The 23591-nt window shown below is 32.3% G+C and overlaps 1 protein-coding gene across 1 annotated transcript in view; it reads right to left on the reverse strand.

Moving 5' to 3' along the window:
- LOC142317403 (U2 snRNP-associated SURP motif-containing protein) overlaps positions 1–23591 on the reverse strand; it is a 109710-nt gene that overhangs the window by 84291 nt on the left and 1828 nt on the right. The window contains exons 2-6 of the mRNA XM_075353942.1: positions 23211–23327; positions 19023–19116; positions 18651–18834; positions 5291–5370; positions 666–754 (exon numbers count right to left, since the gene is read on the reverse strand). Of these exons, the coding sequence (XP_075210057.1) occupies positions 666–754; positions 5291–5370; positions 18651–18834; positions 19023–19116; positions 23211–23327 (564 nt within the window). The remainder of the gene's footprint in view (positions 1–665; positions 755–5290; positions 5371–18650; positions 18835–19022; positions 19117–23210; positions 23328–23591) is intronic.

Below are 23591 nucleotides of genomic sequence, written 5' to 3' on the forward strand. Positions count from 1 at the left end.
AGTAGCAATTCTATTAACTTATCATCCCTTGAATTTAAGAACTGTATTTGAGTTCTATTCAATTCAATGATTTGTAAAATTATTTTATCTTTGGAACTACACAAAATAAAAATACAGGTCAAAGTTCTGTCATGTGTTATTTAAAACTGCTGATTATAATATTTTGTAAGTTTTTGCAAACCTGAATTTTTTTGTAGATTTTTATACACAAAGAAATAATCCTTTTAATCAAGCTGCTAAAAAAAAAAACCTATTTTATATGACAAAATATGAAAATTGCAATCCAATCTGCATTTATTTTCTACATTTTTTGGTTGCTTCCAGAAGTAGAAAAGTTATTACATTGCCAGACAACTTACAGCTGAAAGAATGCAAATTAATATAATAAACTAAATCTTTTTCCACTTTTTGTCAATTAAATATGACGAATCTAATAAAAATGAAAAAAGACCATTTTTTATTACTTTTATATATCTAATTTATTTTTTTGAAACTGTTACAACCCGCTACGACAGGCATAGTTGGAAACAAAGATTCTGGCATTACAACAGTGTAAGAAAACCATTTAACAGCATCTAGTTTAATGTTATAATTATAATAATAAAAAAAATAAGTTTTAATCTGTTATTTAACGACCTACATAAAATTAAATTAACCATTATTACCTTAGGGTTTAAATTTCCGAGGTAAAGGTTGGTAGTTGTTGGATCGCCACAGTCAAATGATCCTATCTTTTCCTCGACTGCACTTCCAGCTGTAAAAACACAAAACTTTCTGTGAAATGTAAATTCTATTTGTTTTTCCCCCTACGCTAATTATTAAAAATTCTAGTACGTAATGTTATCCGACTTGAAAAGTAAAATGTACTAATTCTGCACATACACACACACATGTGTGCATGCATACACATACATGCACGTGTGCGCATATAATTTTTTTTTAATTATAAAATTTTTTGTTATCTTTCAGATTTACATTTTACATTTTTATTATCTTTATAAATGTATTTTTTTTTTTAGTGTTGAGATAAGAAAACACTACAACTTACTTTAATGCTTAAAAAAATATTAAATGTATTTATATTTTTAAGCCTTTGGTGGAGGTACCTAAAGAAACAGTTTTTTCAAAGTATAATAAATAACGTAAAAATATCTTTCATTTCACTGTTTAGGTGAAGTCAATAATCTGGAAACTATTGCATAAAAAAAAGCCACAGTATTTGTAATAAAATATTCAATACGAAATGGAGTTATATATATATATATATATATATATAGTATTTGTAATAAAATATTCAATACGAAATGCAGTTATTTATATATATATATATATATATATATATATATATATATATATGTATATATTAACTTCTATATTACCCTTCTATATTCTATATATAACCCTTCTATATTATATACTTGAAAGATTTAATTTTGTTAAAGAGTTCTTGCACCTTAATATCCTGTAAGTCTGGCGCTTAAAAATTATTTAACATAAACTACTATTTTCAGTAAGGCAGTATAAAATTAAACATTAACATAAAATAATTTTAAATCACATTAATAAACTTACACTTATAAATAGCACGTACATATATATATATATATATAAATTAAAATAAAAAAAAATCAATATTTTTATTACAAGGCTACAGGGTACTGTACATGCAATTGGTATCAAAGTAAAGTAAAATCTAACAAATCATATATTGTTAAGAACAACTCTATATGTAGTGTCCACTAAGTTAAGTCATTAAGTTGTTTAGCCATTTTTAAACGAATGATTCATGCTAGAAATATAATTATGTAAGCGCTATATTTTTGAAAAATTTTACAAGAACTCAGAAAAAAATGTTTGAAAATCACGAATTGTTAATATAAACTTAAGGTGATAATTGTTTCAGCCACACTTAGTGTTACGAACGGTTTATATTATTAAAAAATGAATGTGGATCAAGTTGATAATGATTCTGTGCTCGGGAAGGCTGTCAATATTGACATGTCACAGAATGTGTTTTAATCACTTTTTAACGTACGGGACTACCAGATGAGTGCAAAGTTTCACTATGATATTCTACCAGAAAACTGAGGTTGCATCCAACTATGTAAAAGTTTTACACGTGCTGATGTCATAAAGAGAAATATATTTACTGTGTTGCAATCTGTGAAAAAATGTTAAATTACATGAATGATGATGAAAAATCTTTAAATATAATATTAAAACAGGTGATAAAATATGTTGATTTAGGACTTTATTAAAAACTAAAGTTATGTCTCTGCAAGTACGGAAAAATTTGCAGATCAAATTAAAAGTACATCGACTTTGTTCATACGTCAAAGTCTTACCAACAGATTTTTCTTTGAGCGAGGGTGCCATTTATTAAAAATGTTTGCTTAAAAGATAAACTAAACTGTAAACTAGCATTACTAGTATGAAGTTTTTAAAAAGAAAGTTTTTAGCAAGAACAAGCCTGAATTTTGGGCCTCAAATTCATTGCTATACCATGACAACAATGACCTTCAGATTCGATGTTGTTATTTCACAAGCTTTGTTCAGAAAATGGAACGACTGACCCTCCAAGCTTCCTATACTCTCCTGAACTGACTCCAGCAGACTTCTAAACTCAAATCGACATTAAAAAGCCCAAGATTTTCTCACACAGTATTGAAGGGCATTCCAAACAAAGTTTTTTTATGGCTACTCCCACAAGCGGAAACTCACTGCAATATGAGCATCGATAAAAAAGGAGACCAACTACCTTGAGGGCGAGGAGAACCAATAGGCCTCAGGTAAGTTTTTAACATCTCATAGCAAAGTTTTGGTAATTTCTTGAGCAGATCTTGTGCTTGTATTTATATTTTTTTTAATGCCATCACGCACAAAGACATTCACATTAATAAATTAGAAATACATATTTCATATATCATACGGTTCTTTCATAACATATTTTCTGATGCAAAAAAACCTATTTAAAACACAGAATAAATATCTTAATATTACACGTATGTCTGAAAAGTTCCCGAATTAAATTCAATAAAAATACAGATTTAATGACAAACAAATTTACTTACAACAGCCCTCTACATAGAACCCTTCTCTAGTTATACACTCATTATAGCACCAGTAGAGCCATCTATGCAATCTTTATCCTATTTACTGTTGCTTTATCACAGTGCTTGTCAAGGGAGAGTATGTAACTACATTATTATATTTTAATAAACAATATGCGACTGTATTACGCTTAAAATTCTAGCAAAATTCGCATGTCAATTCACCTCAAACCTACTTTTCACTATGAATTTTTTAATAAATTGTACTCCATCTTGTAAATTTAAGACAAAACTATTATTATGTTCTGCATCAATCGGTTATAAAATAATGATAATTGTATTATATTAAAATAATTTCATATAAAACAGTAAAATACAGTAAATTTATCGATCAAACAGCTTCTACATCACAATTCATATTTTGTTATAAATGTATTTTATTATAACATACTACAAACTGTATATGATGTCAGGGGATTCCCTATAGCAGTTGCCAATCATTCATAATTAGTTTTTTTTAAAAAAACAATAGCATCATTGATCTTTAATCTCTACTTAATGTAAATTACAGTTTTTCTACACATGCGCAGTAGCATATTAATCGATGTATGTTACAAACAAATAAAAGATAACTACTCATATGGCATTTTCACCGATTTTAAGCTAATTATCAATACAAATACGGGTTTTTAACACTACAAAATGGTGGGAAACAATTTAAAGCATGGTATCATAATAAAGAAAAGAATCAAAACAATTAATTAAATTTTACAATATTAAAGTCGACCCTCAGATTCGAGAATCGGCTTTGTATGAGGTAAAATGTGATAATAAAGATAAAACAATTAAAACTATTACTGGTATGTATGTTTATAAACTGTTTATTGCGGTCGTACATTGATTTTCTTGGTGGTGGTGATTTAGAATTTACTCACATCAGCCCTCTACATAGAACTCTTCTCTAGTTATACACCCATTGCAGCACCGGTAGAGCATGTCAAATGCTCTGGAGAAATCACTTTGTGGGATCGCCTTCAACTGCTCAGTGCAAGCCCTTTAGATAACCGTAATGTCATCGAAAAAGTGGCCTTTCATTTTCAAATTGAGTGTCAGGAACAGAAAATAGTCTGCAGGAACAAAGTCAGATGGGATAACATGGTGATTTGATTTGAGGTGTAAGAACATGTTAAAACTATTGCCATGTGTGCCAGAGCATTGTCGTGCAAGAAAATCCAAATGCCTGGATCCCGGTACTCGGGCCAGATTCGATGAATGTGACATCACATCAGGTTAGAATTCACGGTTTGACCGGTCCGGGACAAATTCATGATGAATCAGGCCCTCCGAGTCGAATAATGCAATCAACATTGTATTCACTCTTGATTGTTGATGCCTGATTTTTCACCATCCATTACATTTTTAATCATTAAATCATGCGGCAACCAAACATTAAGTCATTATTTGTATCCACCCTTCTTTAAACGGTTTAAATCTGTATTGTGATCTACATTTAGTTTGTCGCTGATATCACGATAGTTAATGTGCTGGTCTTGTTCAATTTTTTTTCATGATTTCATTTAATTTTTTTTCAGTCAACAGCTGAACAGAACAAGATACATCATTGGCATAAAAGATTAGCAGATTGAAAACTCTTGAACAAGTTCTGTACCACACATACTGATGCTGTATCGTGTTCATAAATGTGATAAAATTTTTCAGCTGCCCAAGTCGCATTTTTCCCTTTTTTTTGTATTAAAATTTAAAATTGTATCAAAATTCTTCATTTTCATGTAATTTGAAGATGCGATCAACTTTTCCATAAATAAACTAATATAATTATAATTTTCAATAAAAATACTTAGCATTTCAAATGCACACAAGTGTTACTAGATTTGTTCAATGTTATACGCGATTCTACAGTCATCTACTGTGAGAATATGAAAAACCAACCACATATTTACTCGTCTGTGCTGACTGTAACAGCTGCACTTTACTACTTACTCAAATATGCAATTGGAACAAAAAAAAATTAAAGCCCAAAATTTGAGTTTTTAAAAATGTTTATCTCTTCATGCATTAAAAAAGTTAACAATTTGTAATTGTGGTAACAAATTTGGTTCTGCCATAGATTTTTTAATACTCAAATGACAGAACTACACATACAGACCAATGTTAATTCTTTATTAAACAAACCATGAACAATGTATCAGAATCTTACAAAAAAAACTTAAATGTTATACCTTTAACAATCTGTGGATCTTCTACTGAGGATTTTAGAGCACCTTTATACTTATGTCTTTCTTCTCGTTCTTTCTGTATACTGAAAATAAAAATGCCTTAAATAAATACTGTATAGCCGATCATGTAATATTTTTATGATTCATTCCTATCCTAAATATTTTATAAAACAAACATAAACAACACACTGATTGTAGTGAAAAAAAACTGATGTGGACACCACATGACTTCCTTGTATGCCTATTAAATTACATATACATTTTTTTAAAATGAAAACTACATAAAATTAATAAAATTTTATTTAGCTATAACTCTGGAACCGATGAAAATAAGTACCGCTTATATAGTTGAAAAAATCTCAATGAGGGTATTAAAGCAGTTAAGAAAAAGTCCAAAATTCAAATTTTTTTGGTTGGGTTATTTTGGTTCAGTCGATTGCAATCAAAAGGGGAGGGGGCACAACTAGATGGTACAACAGTCCTAAATCCAAAATTTCAACATCCTACGTTTTTGAGTTATGTGAGATACATACATATGTACAAATGTCATGCTGAAACTAGTCAAAATGGATATTTCTGTTGAAATCTGAAATTCTTCAGAATCATAATACTTCCTTTACTTCATATAAGGAAGTAAAAATATAATGAATTTCAAGTTACTACTGGTACATAAATTTAGTTTTTTTACATAAAAAGTTTTTAATAATAATAATTTTTATTTTTTTTACATAAATTGGGCCCATAATTTTTTTTTACAGCTAAATTAAATAATCTAAGCAAATTTTTCCTATATTATCATGTAGAAGTAAATTTGTTCACATCTATTGTTTATATAAAAACAAAAATCGCCAAGGACAAGTGTGTTTTAAAAACTATTATTATTATTCTTAGAAGTAATTACATGTTCTAAACTATTAGATATATGAACGATTTAATTATCGAATAAATATGAACTTATACATAGCAGCATTTAAAATTTATGTAACACAGTTCAAAAAAGAGAATGAGGAATCACGCAGCCAGATGAAATAAAATATTGTTTAAGCAAGGGACAAGCATATTATATTACTAGTAAAAACAAAAGGATGCTCGCTCTTTTTAGTAGCAATAGTATTCAACAAGAACCAAAAGGTGGATGGATATCCCAAGTTAGATACGGTCAGGTACATTCACAAAATAATCTAACACTTTAGTGCAGTCACTTATTTTATATGAACAATATTAGAAATAATATTTAAAAAGTTTTTCAATTACAATTTAAAGCGAACGGAGGCTTGTACAACGGAGACTTATAAAACAGAATATTTTTTTCTGAGAAAATGGATGTTCCTTGGACAAAGACCGATAAACAATCGCATAGACTTGTAGAAATATTAACAATAAAAGAGTGAATATATCATTATTAAAGATTATTTGCTCGATTCAAAGTAATTAAATTGTCTAAATTTAATGTTAAAAATCATTTTGAAATTAAAGACAAATCAATGTTAAGACATATACAATAATTATATGCAAAACTTCAGACTCCAAATTAATGTTTTAAAAAGCTTGATATGTACGATTAAACTTACAAAAAAAATATTTTATAGTGTGCAGATCTTAATATTAATTTTACTAGATAACGATAAGCGATGGAATTTATTTTTTATGCGTAATATAATTTGTAATATCTTAGTAAAATAAAATTTAATCGCTTATCATTCTTGAAAAAATTACATAATCTGTTTCATTACAATAAAATACCAGATTATTTGGAAAGTTCTCAGCCTAACATAGAGATAATGGCACAAAAATGACTGAATATCTTATATATTTTTGTAATACGATCCTTTAGATAGCATGCTGCAAAATTTCAGAATCTTGCATTTATTTGGAATCGAGAGTTAAGCAAACAAATTTTGGTATTTTCAGAAAACAGGTAAAATTGAAATTCAAACTGTAATAAAGTACTATGTTTTAAACGGCTCAACCCCAAAATATATACATAAAGAATTAAATTCCCTTTATCTTTGAAAAAAGAGAAGTGAATTTCTGGATTTAAATGCGGTTTTCCACATCTATTCAAGAGGATAAAACACTCAGAAAGCCCAAAAACTGCTACGACTGTTGAAATGATCACAAAAAACCATATTAAATAATCAACAACTGAAAGTATGCGAGCTGCTTTTGGATAAGAAAACGCGTTCTATTTGACGTGTACCATTTGTTAACCACAACTCTGCCGACTTCTTCGGCATTTTATAACAGTAGATGGCACGGAATTACAATTACACAACAGACACCAAACCGGATAGAAGCAGGTGAAAGCACACCAAACAAAACAAAAATACTTGCATCTATAAGAAAACTCATGGCCTTATTTTTTTGCAGGGATTCTTCTTGTGTGGTTAAGAAAAAGGTTCTTCCACAACAATAATAAACACACGCATACACATTTCAGGTTGTTGCTACAAAACTCCACGACCTGCAATTTGATGTGCTTTCACACGCATCATACTCATCAGATTTGGCTCAAGTAATTACTTTCTCTTCCTAAACCTGAAGAAATAGCTTACTAGATGAATATTCACTTCAGAAGATGAGGTAAAAGCTGAGATAACTGCTTTTTTTTGCTGTCGCATTATACCAAGGGCATTAAAATGTTGAAAGGTCTTGTATCTAAATGTATCAAATTGCAATGTAACAATGTGGTAAAATAAAAATTAAAAAAAATCTTGTTTTCTTTGTCAGACCAAGAACTTTCTCATAGAACTGCTCTCATTTTCCACATTTTCTAACCATAAAGCATCAAGCATTCCTCAAGGCAATCTAAACATGAATTTTTCCGAGGCAGAATAATTATTACATCTGTAAATAATAATCAATACAGATGTTCAAATGTTTTCTTAGCTGTGAAATTTAGGTAGATATTTATACTGAGAAAAATTTACGTATTCTTTTTTCAAAATTTATGGATAAATTCAAGTATTATGTAAATATTGTCTTATTAACACATTCAGGGCTGAGAATTTGCAGGCGCATGGTCTGTGCATAAGTGTAACCTGCTGACCACACTTACTCGTGGTAGTACAGTAGGTTTTCTATGTCTACTAGTGGGGGTCAGCATTTTACTGTTGACTTGGTACCGTATACTAGCGCATCGAAAATATTTGTATTCATTCTATACTATGTACTTTATTCATAGTTACATTATTGAACCCGACTTTTTTTTGGTGGAATTAAAATTTGCACAAACTTTTATCGCTTTTGAAAGAGGATAGATTTATTTTATAAATTATTTGTATTTCCGTTAGTATTAATTAGACAGCCGTTTCATTTTTATTTTACAATTAAATATTGATATTATTATCATTTAAATTAATACTTTTTGGCGATAATTTATATCCTTTATAATAAAATGGACGTTACATAAATATTTTTTTAATTTTATTATTATTCTTTTAAATAAAAACTGGAAATGTACAATTTACTATTTCATTACGTGTTTAAAGCATAAATAGTACATTTATTTTACTTGTTTGTCAGATCTATTCTAAAAAGTTCACAATTTACGTAAAAACTAATTTGCAGGTCATAAATAAGTCGGATGATACACGAAATCATATGAAAATAACTGTAAATTAATCCGACAGATACAAAAGTAAAACAAAAAATTCTACATAAAATATTGATAAATAGAAAATAAATTGAGGATTTATTGCACATAAATTTAACACGGACTTTTAATAAGTAAAAAAAAAAAGTATTCTTTTTACATAAAACCAAGAAATAAATTATTTTTATCTAATTAAAAGACTAGAAATTAGTTAACATAAATTCCCACTATGAACAAGAAATTTGCTCACGTGCAAGTGAGTGTTCAGCACGGACTGTATAAATCCGCTGCTTTTTCGCCTTCCATGTGCAGTACTTGCTAGCGTGTAATTGTTTTTCGGGTTTTTGAAACGTTTTATATACCAAGACGTATAAAAATATTGGTAACTAGTACATTTAAGTGAATTAAAACAAAAAAAAAGTTGCATGGGGGAGGTTAATACGCAGATGAAAAAGTGAACGTATGGAAAAATTTAGAAAAAGCAAATGCAGAAATCTTGAACTTAATTAATTTTACTTATGACTCTTAAGAAACTTAAGCTGGTTATTTATATAAGTGTTTACAGTATATTTCTCTTTGAAATATGGGCAAGCACATTTTTATTAATCGGATCAGACCATATTTTATGTTTTGTTTAATAATAGTGCTAAGCTCATACTTTCTATAACTTAACTGTTTTACTTAGTATTTGGGTTTAGTCTTTTTGGACAGAAACAAACCTCAAAATATCTGAGATTGATTTAGACGGAAACTCTTTTCCTGCACCGGGTGTCATATTGTAATTTATTCCGATGAATTTTTGGAGCGTTTTATTCCAACTAACTTTTGCAGTGCAATTTTCCCATTTATATATAACTCAGTTAGTTTATAGAGTTTAAGGAAACAAACTGTGGGTAGAAGTGTTCAGGTGACCGATTCACAACCACCTCCTGTAAATTCTGATGCATATAAAAGAAACTAAATGACAAATATTCAGTAACCACGCGATATTATTTTATAAAAATTACATATATATTTTAAATTTAAATAAATAAGGACATGTTAAATGAACAATAAACATTTCTTACTTTGTTTGACAAATCTGATAACCCACGAGTATTTTAATCATTTAAATTTTTGATTGTTATGTAGCATCCTTGAATTTTTTAATAATTTAGAAAGTGTCAATTGCCCAATAACAATAAAAGTTCACTAATACTTTAGATTAAATGTTTATGATAATAAACAAATAATAAATCCAATTCAGTTTTTGTCATCTGACTGTAAAGAAATCCGTAGTATTGCATTATTAAGGGATATAATTACCCCGGTTCCTAATAATTTGGTTTAACAGTATCAATTACATATTTTATAGTTTTTCCATTCCCGCTGGCCCGTTTTATCGATGGTTTTTAAGCATAAATTTTTAACATCAGATATTTTAAAAGTAGTATTTTCTGATACTATGTAACTTTTGATTTGTTCCCGTATTAACTAAATCGGGTCGAGTTCACAACGATAGAGGAGTAATCAAAGTACGGTTTTACCACTGGATCTTGCTAACTCATCAATATTATACACATTAAAATTACTTTTAATATGCAATACTCTTTGCAATAATCAAAAGTTAAGTTCATACTTTAAAAAAAAATCACTCCTTTTAAAATAAGTCACATTTTGAAATCATCCTTTTTCCAAGACAAGGCTAGATTTTTTCCTTTTTACATGAACGATAAGAAGCACTGTCTACGTCAATAACTGATCTATGTTTCAGAAAATATCGTCAAACCGTTTCTCAAAAGACAAGTCACTGTTCGTCTCCTGTTGACCTCAATTCAAAAATCCAAAGACCACCACCGGCAACCCAGTATCTTTACCGTACCTTTACCCTATGGGAGCCTTAATACCGATTGATAAGCCACACAGAAAGGTTTCTTTTGACAAATTCACAGCTTTATATATTCAAAAACAAATTTTTGTTAAGTGTTTTTTAACCAAAATTTCATCCTTATATTCCACATCCTTCTCACCTCAATATCTTTAAGTACTTTTTTATGAATCGTGTTTTTATTGAAACCGTTAACTTTTTTTCAACCGACCTGTAGGGTTTTGTTTTTTTAGGAAATCATCTTGCATTAGTAGAATCATGCTTACAAATCACTTTGTACACTGAAGCAACAGAACTTCCACTCATGTTACCAGTGTTATTAACAACACCCGAAATCAATGCTGTTGGATTACTCAGTAATTCACTTTTGTAAGCATTAACATGGCTTTTCCTGCACAACAAGGGCTTTTTTCACAGCTTTTTTTTCACAGTGGATATCAACAATCGTGCACTATTATCAACTGAACTGGAATCAGACGTGGTGTCAAAATAATTCAAGTCGTACAGACAAACAACACTCACGTTCCAATAAACTTAAAAATGTTGCATTATATTAACTTTAGATAACTTAGTAAATAAATAATTAACGGAAACACAAAAATTGAACATGAAAAGAAAAGAATGATGATATGAAAAAATCAAGGGTTTTAATAGAACTAAAAAAAAATATATATGATTACATGACTACTACTACTATGATGCGAATTAAAAAAAGTCACAAGAATTTTTTTAAATTTTGCAGGTTGTATTAGATTCTCAGGATTTTTTCATTGTATTGGTAAACATGTCTGAAAAGTGTCTGTAATTTTTAGCCATATTGGATGTTTAGTCTGTTATCAGCTGTCAAAAGGATAACACATGTTTTGGTACGATCGGCAATTTTTTATTTAAATGGAACAGAGAATTTGTATTAAATTTTGCTATAAGAATGGAATAAAGTGTAGCGACATTTAAAAAATGTTAAATAATGCTTTTCGTGAGTCTGCTATGAGTAAAGCAAGGGTTTACGGGTGGTGTAAGCATTTTCAAAAAGTTGGTGAAGACGTTGAAGATGACGGGCACCCGAGAAGCCCCAGCACATCAACAACCGATAAAAATGTGGAAGAAGTAAAAGAAATGATTATGAATGATCACTGAATCACAATCAAAGAAGTTACTGATGATATTGGGATATCAACTGGCTCATGCCGTGAAATCTTTTTGGATGTTTTGGGTATGAAACAAGTAACAGCAAAATTTGTTCCAAAATTGCTGAATTCTGAATAAAAACAGCTGCAAATGGAAGTTGCTCAGGAGTCGCTAAATGAAGTAAACAACGATGCAGAACTACTGAAATGTGTCATAGCAGGTGATGAAACATGGGTTTACGAATATGATGTCAAAACTAAGGCTCAATCGTCCCAGCGGAGGCATTCTGGATCACCAAGACCAAAAAAAGCTCGATAAGTACGGTCGAGTGTGAAGGTTATGCTCACTGTTTTTTATTTTAACGGCATAGTGCATCATGAGTTCTTGCCACAAGGTCAAACGATCAATAGGAGTACTACCGATAAGTTCGACGCAGTTTACGTGAAGAAATCCGAAAAAAACACCCGGATTTGTGGCAAAACAATTCACGGTTTTTGCCCCTGATAATGCACCTGCTTACACTTCATTACGTGTTCGTCAATTTTTATCCAAAAACAACACTAAGAAACAAGAGGGGGAATTCCATATCTTGAAATCACGGATGACTCTTTCATGTCAAGAGTCATGGATGACTCTTTCATTTCACTAACATCGACCCCAAACTCCTGATTTATCTGCAGGGATGGGGCATTTTTCATGGAGACCAAAAGCAGCTCGTGACTGACCCTTCAGTCGGAGCAATCTGACTCTGTTGAGAAACAGCCATAGCCATATGACGGATCTAAATTTGATGGGCTTGTATTGGGTAGGCTTGTTTTAGACTTAAACGGTTTAAAAGGTAAGCTGCGGGACATTGATGACGTCAAGCCACGTTGGTGTGTGTCTGTCGCAGTTCAAACTAATAACAAGGCCAGTGTGATGGGATGTCAAGACTCTCCTACAGGAGGGAAATCCTGATGAGAAGGTTACCCAGCTAGTTGCGAGGAGACAGCCCACAGATGACCAGCCAAAGAATACACGAGTCATTCTTTCAGTCAGGGTGGCTAAAGAATTTAGCCACCCTTCAATATGGGCAAGATTGGTTGGGTCCACTGTCGTGTTCAACTGGGAGAAGAGCCACAAGCACTGCTTCTAATGTTGGGAGTCTGGCCATATCATGGCTAAGTTTCAGGGTCCTGATGACTCCTCTTTGTGTTTTAATTGTGGGAAGGCGGGCCACAAAAGGCAGCAGTGTCCTGGTCTACAGATGTAATCTGTGCAGATTAGAAAGACGTAGGATCAGAAGTTAAGGTCTGTAAATGTAGGAAATGAGAATCCTACAATTCAACTACAAGCGGATTCGCATATCTATGGACGCTTGTTGGGAGATGTCCTCCAAGAAAAATGTGTAATGGGTCTTGGTGTTGAACCCAATGTTCCCCTAGTGGAGGCAAGATCTTGATTGAGGAACGTGCAGAAGTCTGCTGCCACCCACATAATCAGGGCAGGTATATCGTTATTATGTAACAGAGAGGGCAATAGTTTTGTTTGGGTTGATGTGGGGCTGCTGTTATTGTTCAGCAGCTACTGCTTGCCCAACTGCAGGTGATTTCGGCGTGTTTGCCAATAGTTTGTTTGCCGAGGTCAAAAAGTGTTTAGGCATGTGGTCATGGGAAATTACAATGCAAAATCTAGAACTTGGAGTGGTTAGGTGGACAACTCTAGGGGTTTCTTATTGAATGATCTGATGAATGTGGCTAGGCTGGTTTGTCTGTGACAGCCATCTTCTATTTGTGAGGAAAAATGGTCATTTGTGGATTGACTTGACTGTTATTAATGCTGACCATGCAGGCAGGATTGGATTTTGGGATGCCTCAGATGAAATTTCATTCAGCGATCACCACTCAAAGTTGACGCTGTCTCCTCAAGGAAGGATGGTGATGACCGGGTGGTGGTATCTACTTAAGGTTGCATTAAATTTAAGGATTTAATTACAGCTACGCTGTATCAAGAGGACAAGATGAGGCTGGCCGTTCTGGTGGAAGCAGTCACAAAGATCTGTGAGATTGCAGGGGCTTTTGTTAGAAGACCAACTGGGGTCAAGCAGGGTCTATTGGTGATCAGCTGAATTCGTCGAATTGAGGAAGGCTTGTTGGTCAGCACAGTGGCAGTTGCAGATGTTGAATCACAGGATCGACCCGAATAGGAAGTAATAGGTGAAGCCAAGAGAGTTTATAAGATGGCTATTATCAAATCAAAAGGATTGTTGGAGGCAGCTGTCCAAAGATAACCATGGTAATATCTGAAAATGGGAATACCAGTTCATGGCTGATGACATTCTTTCGTTCAGTTAGGAGGAGTTGATTGCTGTCAGCCAGAGAATAAAATCTAAAAAGAGTCCTGGCTTGATGATTTTCCGGTTGAAATGATCAGGATTGTGGTCGACATGGCACCACATAGGGTGCTGGATGCGTTCAACTACATCCTAATCAATGAACAGAAATCAGAAGTCTGAAAGGAATCTAGGTTGATGCTGATCAGGAAGGAGGGACACCCAGTTGATGATCCATCCACCTACAGATCTATTTGCCTGATCAACACAATTTTATGAAGCTGTTTCAGAAGATGCTGCTGGTGAGGCTTGCTGATAACATTGAGATGCAGTGAACTAGTCCACATAAGAATGGATTTCAGGCAGGCATCTCGACGTTAGATGCAGTGAATGTGATGAGTATGGTAGACAGAGCAGCAACTGGGTCAAGACACAGAAGAAACGTTCTGGGGCTCTTTTTCTTCGACAGAAAGAAGAATGCGTTTAACAGCCTGTTAAAAGCTATCAACAGCCTGTTGTGGTCGTCTATTTCAGTTGCTCATGGATAAGGAGATCAATGACTATCTGAGATATCAATAACTATCGAGTTAGTCAGTGGCATGCTACTGAGTAAAGGCTGGAACTGGGTCTGAAGAAGACCACAGGGTTTATCACGGCTGGAAAGCAGAAATTGGTTCTATCACCTTCTTTCTGGGTTCCAGTGTAACTGCACTTCCTAAAACTTTAGTGTAAAACCTCAGCGTATGGCTGGATGGAAGGCAGGTCAGTCACATATATGAAGCTGCGATGAGGACAGGAAGATGGTGATCACGATGAGCAGGCTTACCAGAAATGTTTGTGATCCTAGGTCATTAAACAGCATTTTTATTTGAGGGCGATAAACTCGATAATGGTTTACAGGCCTCCTGCTTGAATAAGGGCCCTGACTACTGATCATGCCAGGCTGACCCTAGAGAGTTAAGAGAAACTTATCTCTGAGAGTCTGCTCAGGATACAGGACTATTTTGTTGGAGGAAGCATTCATCATTATTGCCAGTACACCACCAATGAGCCTGATGGCCAGATTCAGGGACAATTGCTATCATGGGAAGGATAGGAACTTGTCCTATGCCATTCTTCTTAATCAGTGGCAGAGCAGGTGGCAGACATCAGCAAATGGTAGGTAGGTAGACATTCAGGTTTATTGATTAACCCATCGGGTTGGTCTAGTGGTTAACGCGTCTTCCCAAATCAGCTGATTTGGAAAGTCGAGAGTTACAGCGTTCAAGTCCTAGTAAAGCCAGTTATTTTACACGGATTTGAATACTAGATCATGAATACCAGTGTTCTTTGGTGGTTGGGTTTCAATTAACCACACATCTCAGGAATGGTCGAACTGAGAATGTACAAGACTACACTTCATTTACACTCGTACATATCATCCTCATTCATCCTCCGAAGAATTATCTAAACTGTAGTTACCGGAGGCTAAACAGGAAAAAGAGAGGTTAATTGATTGTCACACTGTGGGTCAGTAGGGGTTTTGGGAAAGCAGATTCTTTCTTAACCCAGTTCCTCTTGGGTCAGCTGCATCATGTCATAGTTGTAAGTGTATTGGCTCAAAGAAGATAATTTTTCTTCATACTGCAGACCATTTGATGATGACAAGCGTGTAATTTTCATGTGCGATAGGTGGACGGATTTAAGAGTGTGGTGTGTGGCGGTGATGGGCCCTCTAGACACGAATAATATTGTTAGTGTCATGCTTGACTCTGCTGAAAAGTGGAACACTGTTTCTGAGATGGTAACGGTTATTATCGCGGGGAAGAGTAGGATAGGGGTACAACCTATGGTACTAAGAGATGCCTGTATGTGTATCAGTACGGATGTGCATTCTCAGTTCATGCTTCTGGGACTCCACTGAATTCCTGCTGTTCGTTTCTCACCGACAACCTTGCTGAGCATCATCTGGGAGGGGGGAAACAAATGCGGGACAGATCGACAGCCTGTGGTGGGTAGTGTGCATTTCTTCATTAATCCCATTAGGACCTCACAGTTTTGTTGTCTCCTTCTAGTAGTCGATCCTGCAAGTCCCACAGTGTTATGCTTCTTAGTGGGTCTGGTCTTCATGTGTTGCCAAGGGGGAAGGGGTTTAGTCAATAGTCAGTGAGAGCCCAACAGTATTGTGTGTGAGAGGCTGGTAGAATTTTCCCCTTCAGATGTAAAAAAAAAAATAAATATTTAAAAAAACTACATCCACCAATGTTTCACTAAAATTGCTATGTGAAGTTTTAAGGGCTAGGCTATTTCAAAGTAATCTGGCCGCCAGATCCCTGAATCTTACATCTACAGATTTTAATTTATGAGGATCAAAGAAAGAATTTGTTTACAAGAACAATCCTCATATCTTGGATAAATTGAATAATAACATAATCTAATTAAGTAAATGTAACGTGATGCTTCAGCATGTAATTGCAAACATGTTCATGCGTGCCTGGAAACAAATTGTGGCCACACTGAGCATCTCCTTTAAATAAAAATTCATTGTAAGAATCATTCATGTTATTTGAATATAACAAATATTTGCAAATGCTAGTGCACTATTTCAATTCGAATACTCGATATTGTTTGTATAGAATTTGCATAAAAACAACCAGTATATAAATGTAAAATGTAGTATAAATGTTAAATGTAATAATGCAAGCTTAGATAGCTGTTTTTTTTTAACCTCCGGGTCTACCGTTAGATACTGCTTCACAGGATGAGATGAATGATTTGTAGCGTGTATGAAAATGCCATGCTTGACTGGGATTCGAACCTGGGACCTCCGGATGAAAGGCCAAGACGCTACCACTCACGCCATGTAGGCTGACTTGGACATGCAAGCACACCCTAAAAAACTACACACTTAAAAAAAACGATAGTCTACATTAGCTTGTGTAACAGAAGATGCAACCCAGGATATAGAACATTATCAAAATAAATTTAGATTAGACTGATTCTCCCAGTTTTCATTAAAAAATGTACAAAGTTTATAAAAATCTAATAATAACAGTGTGATGAAAGTATTTTGAATGAATCATTGGCATTTTTTCTTGGTTTATAAACAGATAAATTAAATCGGATTTTTTTATTGTGTAATATATAATTGCCATAAAATTTTAGGTTAACTTCCCCATAAATTATTTTTTAGATTTTATATAAAGAGAACATTCATAAACAAGTTTTGACTAAAATAAAATTCTGATTTAACAGATTTAAAGGAAGCTGAATTCAACCAAACATATATCAGTGAATTTTTGCTTAGATGGTGTATTATTAGCATTACATTATAACAAGTGTTTGATTAATACTAGTATTATTATTATTTAAAAAAAAATATATATATATACATATACAGGAGAGTAAGAAAATTTTATACATTAAGTAATGGATTATTTTCAATACAAATTCACTTACAAAAAAAAAATTATTTCATTATCTTTTATGTATTTTCTAACATTAACTGATAACAAAAATTGTACTAAGGAAAAAATGTTAAAACTTTTTATCTAAATAATAAATAATCAAATATAGCACACTGCAAAAAATACATTTAAAATAGTCATGACCTTTAATAAATTTAAATACTATAAATCACATCCTATTAAAAAGACTAAAGTATTTAAATAATAATTTTAAGTTAATGTACAGATACGCATTACATTGTAAAGGCTGCAACATCCATGTAGTAGTTAAAAATGGGGATCCTACGGATTAAAATAATCCACAAATATGTTTTTAATTGGAAAAAGAGGATTAATATTCTTCAAAAATACTAGCTGGTCAGTTGTGAGCACCAAAAGGCTGGATATCGAGATATTTTGAATTGTATTTATGGACCAATCTGGCTCATATTCAGAATATACATTAGTTACATGAAAAGAAAAATTTTCGCAAAAACTATACCCGGTATCCAGATATTTACCAAACAAATATATATATATATAGCAATATTCGTTTGTGTATCCACTTCAGACAAAAAAACTACTGATACGATTTACACATGGGGAAAAGGAGAAAAAATTGAAAAAGAAAAAAGGGAGAAAGGGAAAATGAAAAGGGAGAAACAGAGAAGGAAAAAGGGAAAGGGGAAAAACAGAAAAAGGGAAAGGTTAAATTTTATGAAGTTCTGTAATGTTCATTTTTTAAATGTTTTATCAAACTTTCATGTGTTTGTTTATTTAATATATATATATATATATATATACACACACACACACACACACACACACTCAAATCTAGCAATAGCGAAGCATTGCTGGGTCTGCTAGTATTTAGTGAAGAGAAATGATAAGAAATTTTTAGCCTATTAAAAAAAAATCAATAAAATTAAAATCTAGGAGACAAGTAATATCAATTACTGGATCGATGACAGCACTAATTTTTACATGCACAAACATTAAACTAATACAAAGAATACAACATTCATTAGGAAACTTACATTTTTAACTCCTCTTTAAATAGTTCTAAATTGCTTTTCTTTTTTTCTTTCTCCTTTTTTTTATTCAATCGATCAGATTTCTTATCTCCTGTCGATTGATAATCTTGTGACTTATCCTGCTTATCCATGTCTGACAATCTCATTTGTGGCCTGTATAATTTACCTTTTTCTTTGGTGTCTTCCTCTGGAAACAAAAATCAAGATCACATTGAAGTAAAAGTTTATTATGCAATTAAACGAATAAAATATTTTTTAAAGAAAAAATATAATTACAAAAACAAGACTTATACAAATACTATTTAATCTATAGCTCAAATTAGTACACAAATTTTTCATTACATGTAAAAAAAAAAAAAAAATAGTAGCACTTACGTCTTTTTCCTGCATCGTAAGTCCCGGCTTTCACCCACACTTTTCCAGCTTTACCAGGGGATTCTTGGAATGTTGCAACAAATTCCTCAAAAGCCTAAAAGACAGAAAATCGTATCAGTAATGAACTGTGAGAAAAAAATCGTAAAAAAATTAATAAATATTTTTAACAAAACTTATATCATATCCTGGAACTAATCTGACGGCATGTAAATCACATGATTTGGCCAGAGTTGAAGTAAAATGTTTTCTATCATTACAAAAATTGCAATACCCAACATGAAAAAAGGGCAATTTCATATAAAATACTCGACTAAAAAATTGATTTTTAAACAAGGTCTATTCAGAAAATAATTCAACATTCTTAATTATGTGCCAACAGAAATATTTAGTGACGTGTGGTTGGCAGCACTGTGTTCCACCTAACCTCAGTAACTACATGTTCTTGGATTGTTGATATCTCGTTTATTTCCGTGTTATTGTTACTTGAGTGCAATGTGTTTAATTATTAGCAGCGATTTTTGTAATGTGCGATTTTCAAGAGCAATGATACAACATAAACGTTTGCGTGGAATTGGGAAAAATTTCACAGAAACATTTCAACTTTTGAAATAGGCTTACAAAGATGATGCTCCGAGTCGTACGCAATGTTACGAATGGTTTTCAAGATTTAAAAGTGGTCATCGGTCAATTAAAGATGACCCTAGACCACGAAAGCTTTGACTTCAACTGATGACACCTGTGTTCAGAAAATCAACGATCTGGTGCAAGCAAATTGCCAATTTACTGTTATAGAACTTGCAGAAGAGGTTAGCATCTCAACTGGATAATGCCATGACATTTTGATTGAAAAATTTAATATGCATCAAGTTGCGGCAAAGTTTGTTCCTCATTTGATGATCGAACAGCAGAAAGAACATAGAGTAGACATTTGTTGGCAACATCTTGAACAAACCAATGATGATGAAACTTTCATGCAAAGGTGCATAACAGGATCTGACATTGAGCCAAAACTTCAATCATCACAATGGATTGGCGAAGAATCTCAACGCCCCAAGAAAGCACGTAAGTCTCAATCCAACATCAAAGTGTTGCTCTGTTTTTTTGATTTTAATGGATCTGTGCATTTTAAATTCTTGCCTCAAGGTGAAACAGTGAACCGTGCATACTATCAAGGCATTTTACAATGGTTACATGAAAAAATCCGCAAAAAGAGACCAGAGTTGTGGTGAGACAACTTACGGTTGCTTCACCATGACAATGCATCTGCATACTCAGATTTGTGGCAAAAATCAGATGACTTGTCCTCCCTCAGCCTCCCTACTCCCCAGACCTGGTTTATGCAATTTTTTTTTAATTTCCGAAATTAAAGTTAGTGATGAAAGGACGCTGTTCTGAAACAGGGGTATGGTGGGATTGAGGGGGAGAAAGAGAAATTTATTTAAAATAAGAAATTTCTTATTTCTTAATTTCTTAAAGGAAATTTTTTTTTCTTTTTGTAAGAAATTAAAAATTTCTTACAAAAGAAATGTTTTCAGTAGTATACTAATGCAAAGAGTAAACAAAGCAGTAAAGACAACTAAAGAACAAGAAAATGAATCAAAGATGAATGTAAAATATCTACAACTAAAAAACCAGTAAAGAATTCTGTAAAATTTCCTTTTTTTTGAGTCTCCAGTCAGTTGACTAGTTTTTAATTCAACTCTCTATCCCTTTTCAGTTCTATGTTAATCTTTTCACTTCAACAAATTTACTAAATGTTACATCCTTACTTATCTATGTTATATATTCCAATATTTATTTTTCTCTATAATTTTCACCTTTTACACATCCAAATAAACTAAACCTGAGCATCTGTAAATCATCCATCAACCTAGTTTACCTGTTTATTAAAAGTATTTTGCCACAAAATCTTGCAAAATTATGCAGACCCTAAAGACCTTCGAAGATCTCTTAATTTACAATTTTATTGAACAGTCTTTTTTTACATCATCATCCTCTAACATCAATTTTTTCTTTGTTGTTTTTCCTGTTTCACATGTTTTAAAACCACAAAATACTACACTCCAAATAAATACTTTCAAAATTTTCCTAATAGATCTTAATTTAATGCCAGCAGACCTTTCTTTTTCATGAAATCTCTCCTGGTCAATATCAATTAGTTTTTAATATCTAGACTAACTGGATCATCCTTTCTAATTTTACTACTAATAAAATCCTCCCGCATTTAGCATATTTTGTTCTCTTGCCTCAATGTTTAATTCAACATTATACTATACTATTAGTTCCTTATGAGAATTTATTAACTCATTTATAACTAACTATACTGTTAGTTCCTTATTAGAATTTATTGTGATCGGTTTTGACTAACTGATTTTGTCTACCTTTACCACATTTATAAGCCTCTTTTGTTATTTACACCTTTTAACCTTTTTTGTAACTATATTTTACTGAATTAATTTTTTCCATGCCACCTGCTAACATTGCTACCAACATTGTCCCTTAGAGAACAGAAGAGGGTGACGCGCTTTAACAATGAGAGGTTTTGGTAATACGGTTAGGTTAAATAATGAAGTTTAGGAATTGTTCAGTGCAACATTTAATAAGTGTAACCCTGTTTCGAAAAGTAGAGTGACAAAAAACCATCTAACGATTTAAGTAACACAAAGTATTAATATTAGGGGAAAACCAGGAAGGCCTATATCTATTAAGAATAATAAAAAATCATTGGAGATTACGCAATAATTTATTGAGAATCCCATTCCTCGAATTAAACAGCAACACAAGAATATAACATTAGCCAAAGTTCAGAGTTTCGAACATTAAAAAGTGAAAATTTCAAACTCTTCAAAATTCGTCTGGTACAAGAACTTAAGAAGACAACTAAGATTGAAGGCTTCAGTTCTGGGAAGTTACAACAAACAATATTTGTGCTGATCCTAATTTATTACCTAACATAGTTTTTAGTGATGAGGCCACATTTTTCTTAAAATTGCAATGTAAATCGCCATAATTGTCAATACTGAACTGATATTAATCCGCACTGGTATTGTGAGGCACACACAATATCCAGTCAAAGTAAATGTATTACAAAGTATTGTTGGTGGATGATCGACAGGGTCTATATTTTTATTGGTGGAAATTTAAATCAAGTGAAGTATGAGGCTTTGCTTCTCGACCATATAATTCCAAACACTCAAAATGTTGTTGGCCCCGACTTTCAAAACATTTGGTTTCAACAAGATGGTGCCCCATCTCATTTCAGTCTTCAAGTATGTGAAATTTTAAATGCATCTTTTCCTGAAAGATGGATTGGCCAAAGGGGTCTAATAGAACGGTCTTTTAATAACTTGTCACCATTGGATTACTTTCAATGGGGCCGCTACAACATATTGTTTATAAGCCCCAAGATACTGATGATTAAAAAATTAGAATTCGAGAATTAGCTCAAAATATAACTACGGAATCATTGAATGCAGTATCATCCTCTTACAACTGACTGACGCATTGTCAAACAGATGGAGAGCATTTCTAACATTTATTAAAATAAAATGTAAGTAACAAACGTTATGCTTAATAAATATATATAATTTTTTTTTTAAATAAATTTAATCAATAATACCCATTTACTCTAATTTCTATAAATTTATTTATTTGCACTAATTGTTCCTTAAATTATCAATTTTATTTTTTTTTTAAATCCAAACTTTATTTATTCAGCCGCCATTTTGGGTAGACACTGTACCAACATTTTATTTATACCATTTCTCTTATCATAAAAAAACTTTTAATACGATGTATCACACAAAAGATGTTAACATTTAAAATATTTCAGTAACAACCACCCCTGGACCACCCCACCAAGTAGGGGTTGAAATTTCATTTATCATCAAAAGGTAAAGTAGCTGATCCAATATCTTATCCTGAAAGTTACATTATTCTATCTGGAACAATTTTAAAGTTGTTTCCATACTTTTAACTCACTCTGTGTATGTAATATCTTCATATATTTACATTAATATTATTTTATACATTGCTAGTTTGACATCTAGCAGCAAACAAAGCAATTTGAAACTTATTTTGTAATTTTTTGATATTTTGATCAAAGAAGTCTCTGAAAATAAAATACACAATTTAATAACTGTTCTTTGAAAAACAGGAAGCTTTACTGTGCATGAATACAATGCATACCTGTGCAGCAGCTTCTTCTTGTTCCCTCTTCCGCTGTTCTTCAATTTCTCTTTTTGACATCTGTCGCTTTCCCATTGTTCCAATTGAAAAAGCACGGAGCTTCTGCTCTGCAATTTGCTGCGGGAAAAAGAAGTACAAGACTTATTCATAATTACTTAAAAGTGTCGATCAATTACAAAAATTAAGCTACAGGTTAAATTAACATGAAAATAAGCTTATGCTCATAAAGATTCACAATTAATCATTCATTGGGATGGTATGCACCACTTCATCCTCAAACTAACACATTCATAGTAGTCATCATGATTCTCAATTTAGATTCAATCTGTCTTAAAACTTCTACTGAAGAGTAAATAACATAAAGATTCAATAAGGATTAAA

This window comes from Lycorma delicatula, chromosome 1 (genome assembly GCF_047948215.1).
Source record: "Lycorma delicatula isolate Av1 chromosome 1, ASM4794821v1, whole genome shotgun sequence".
Classification (NCBI taxonomy): Eukaryota; Metazoa; Arthropoda; class Insecta; order Hemiptera; family Fulgoridae; genus Lycorma; species Lycorma delicatula.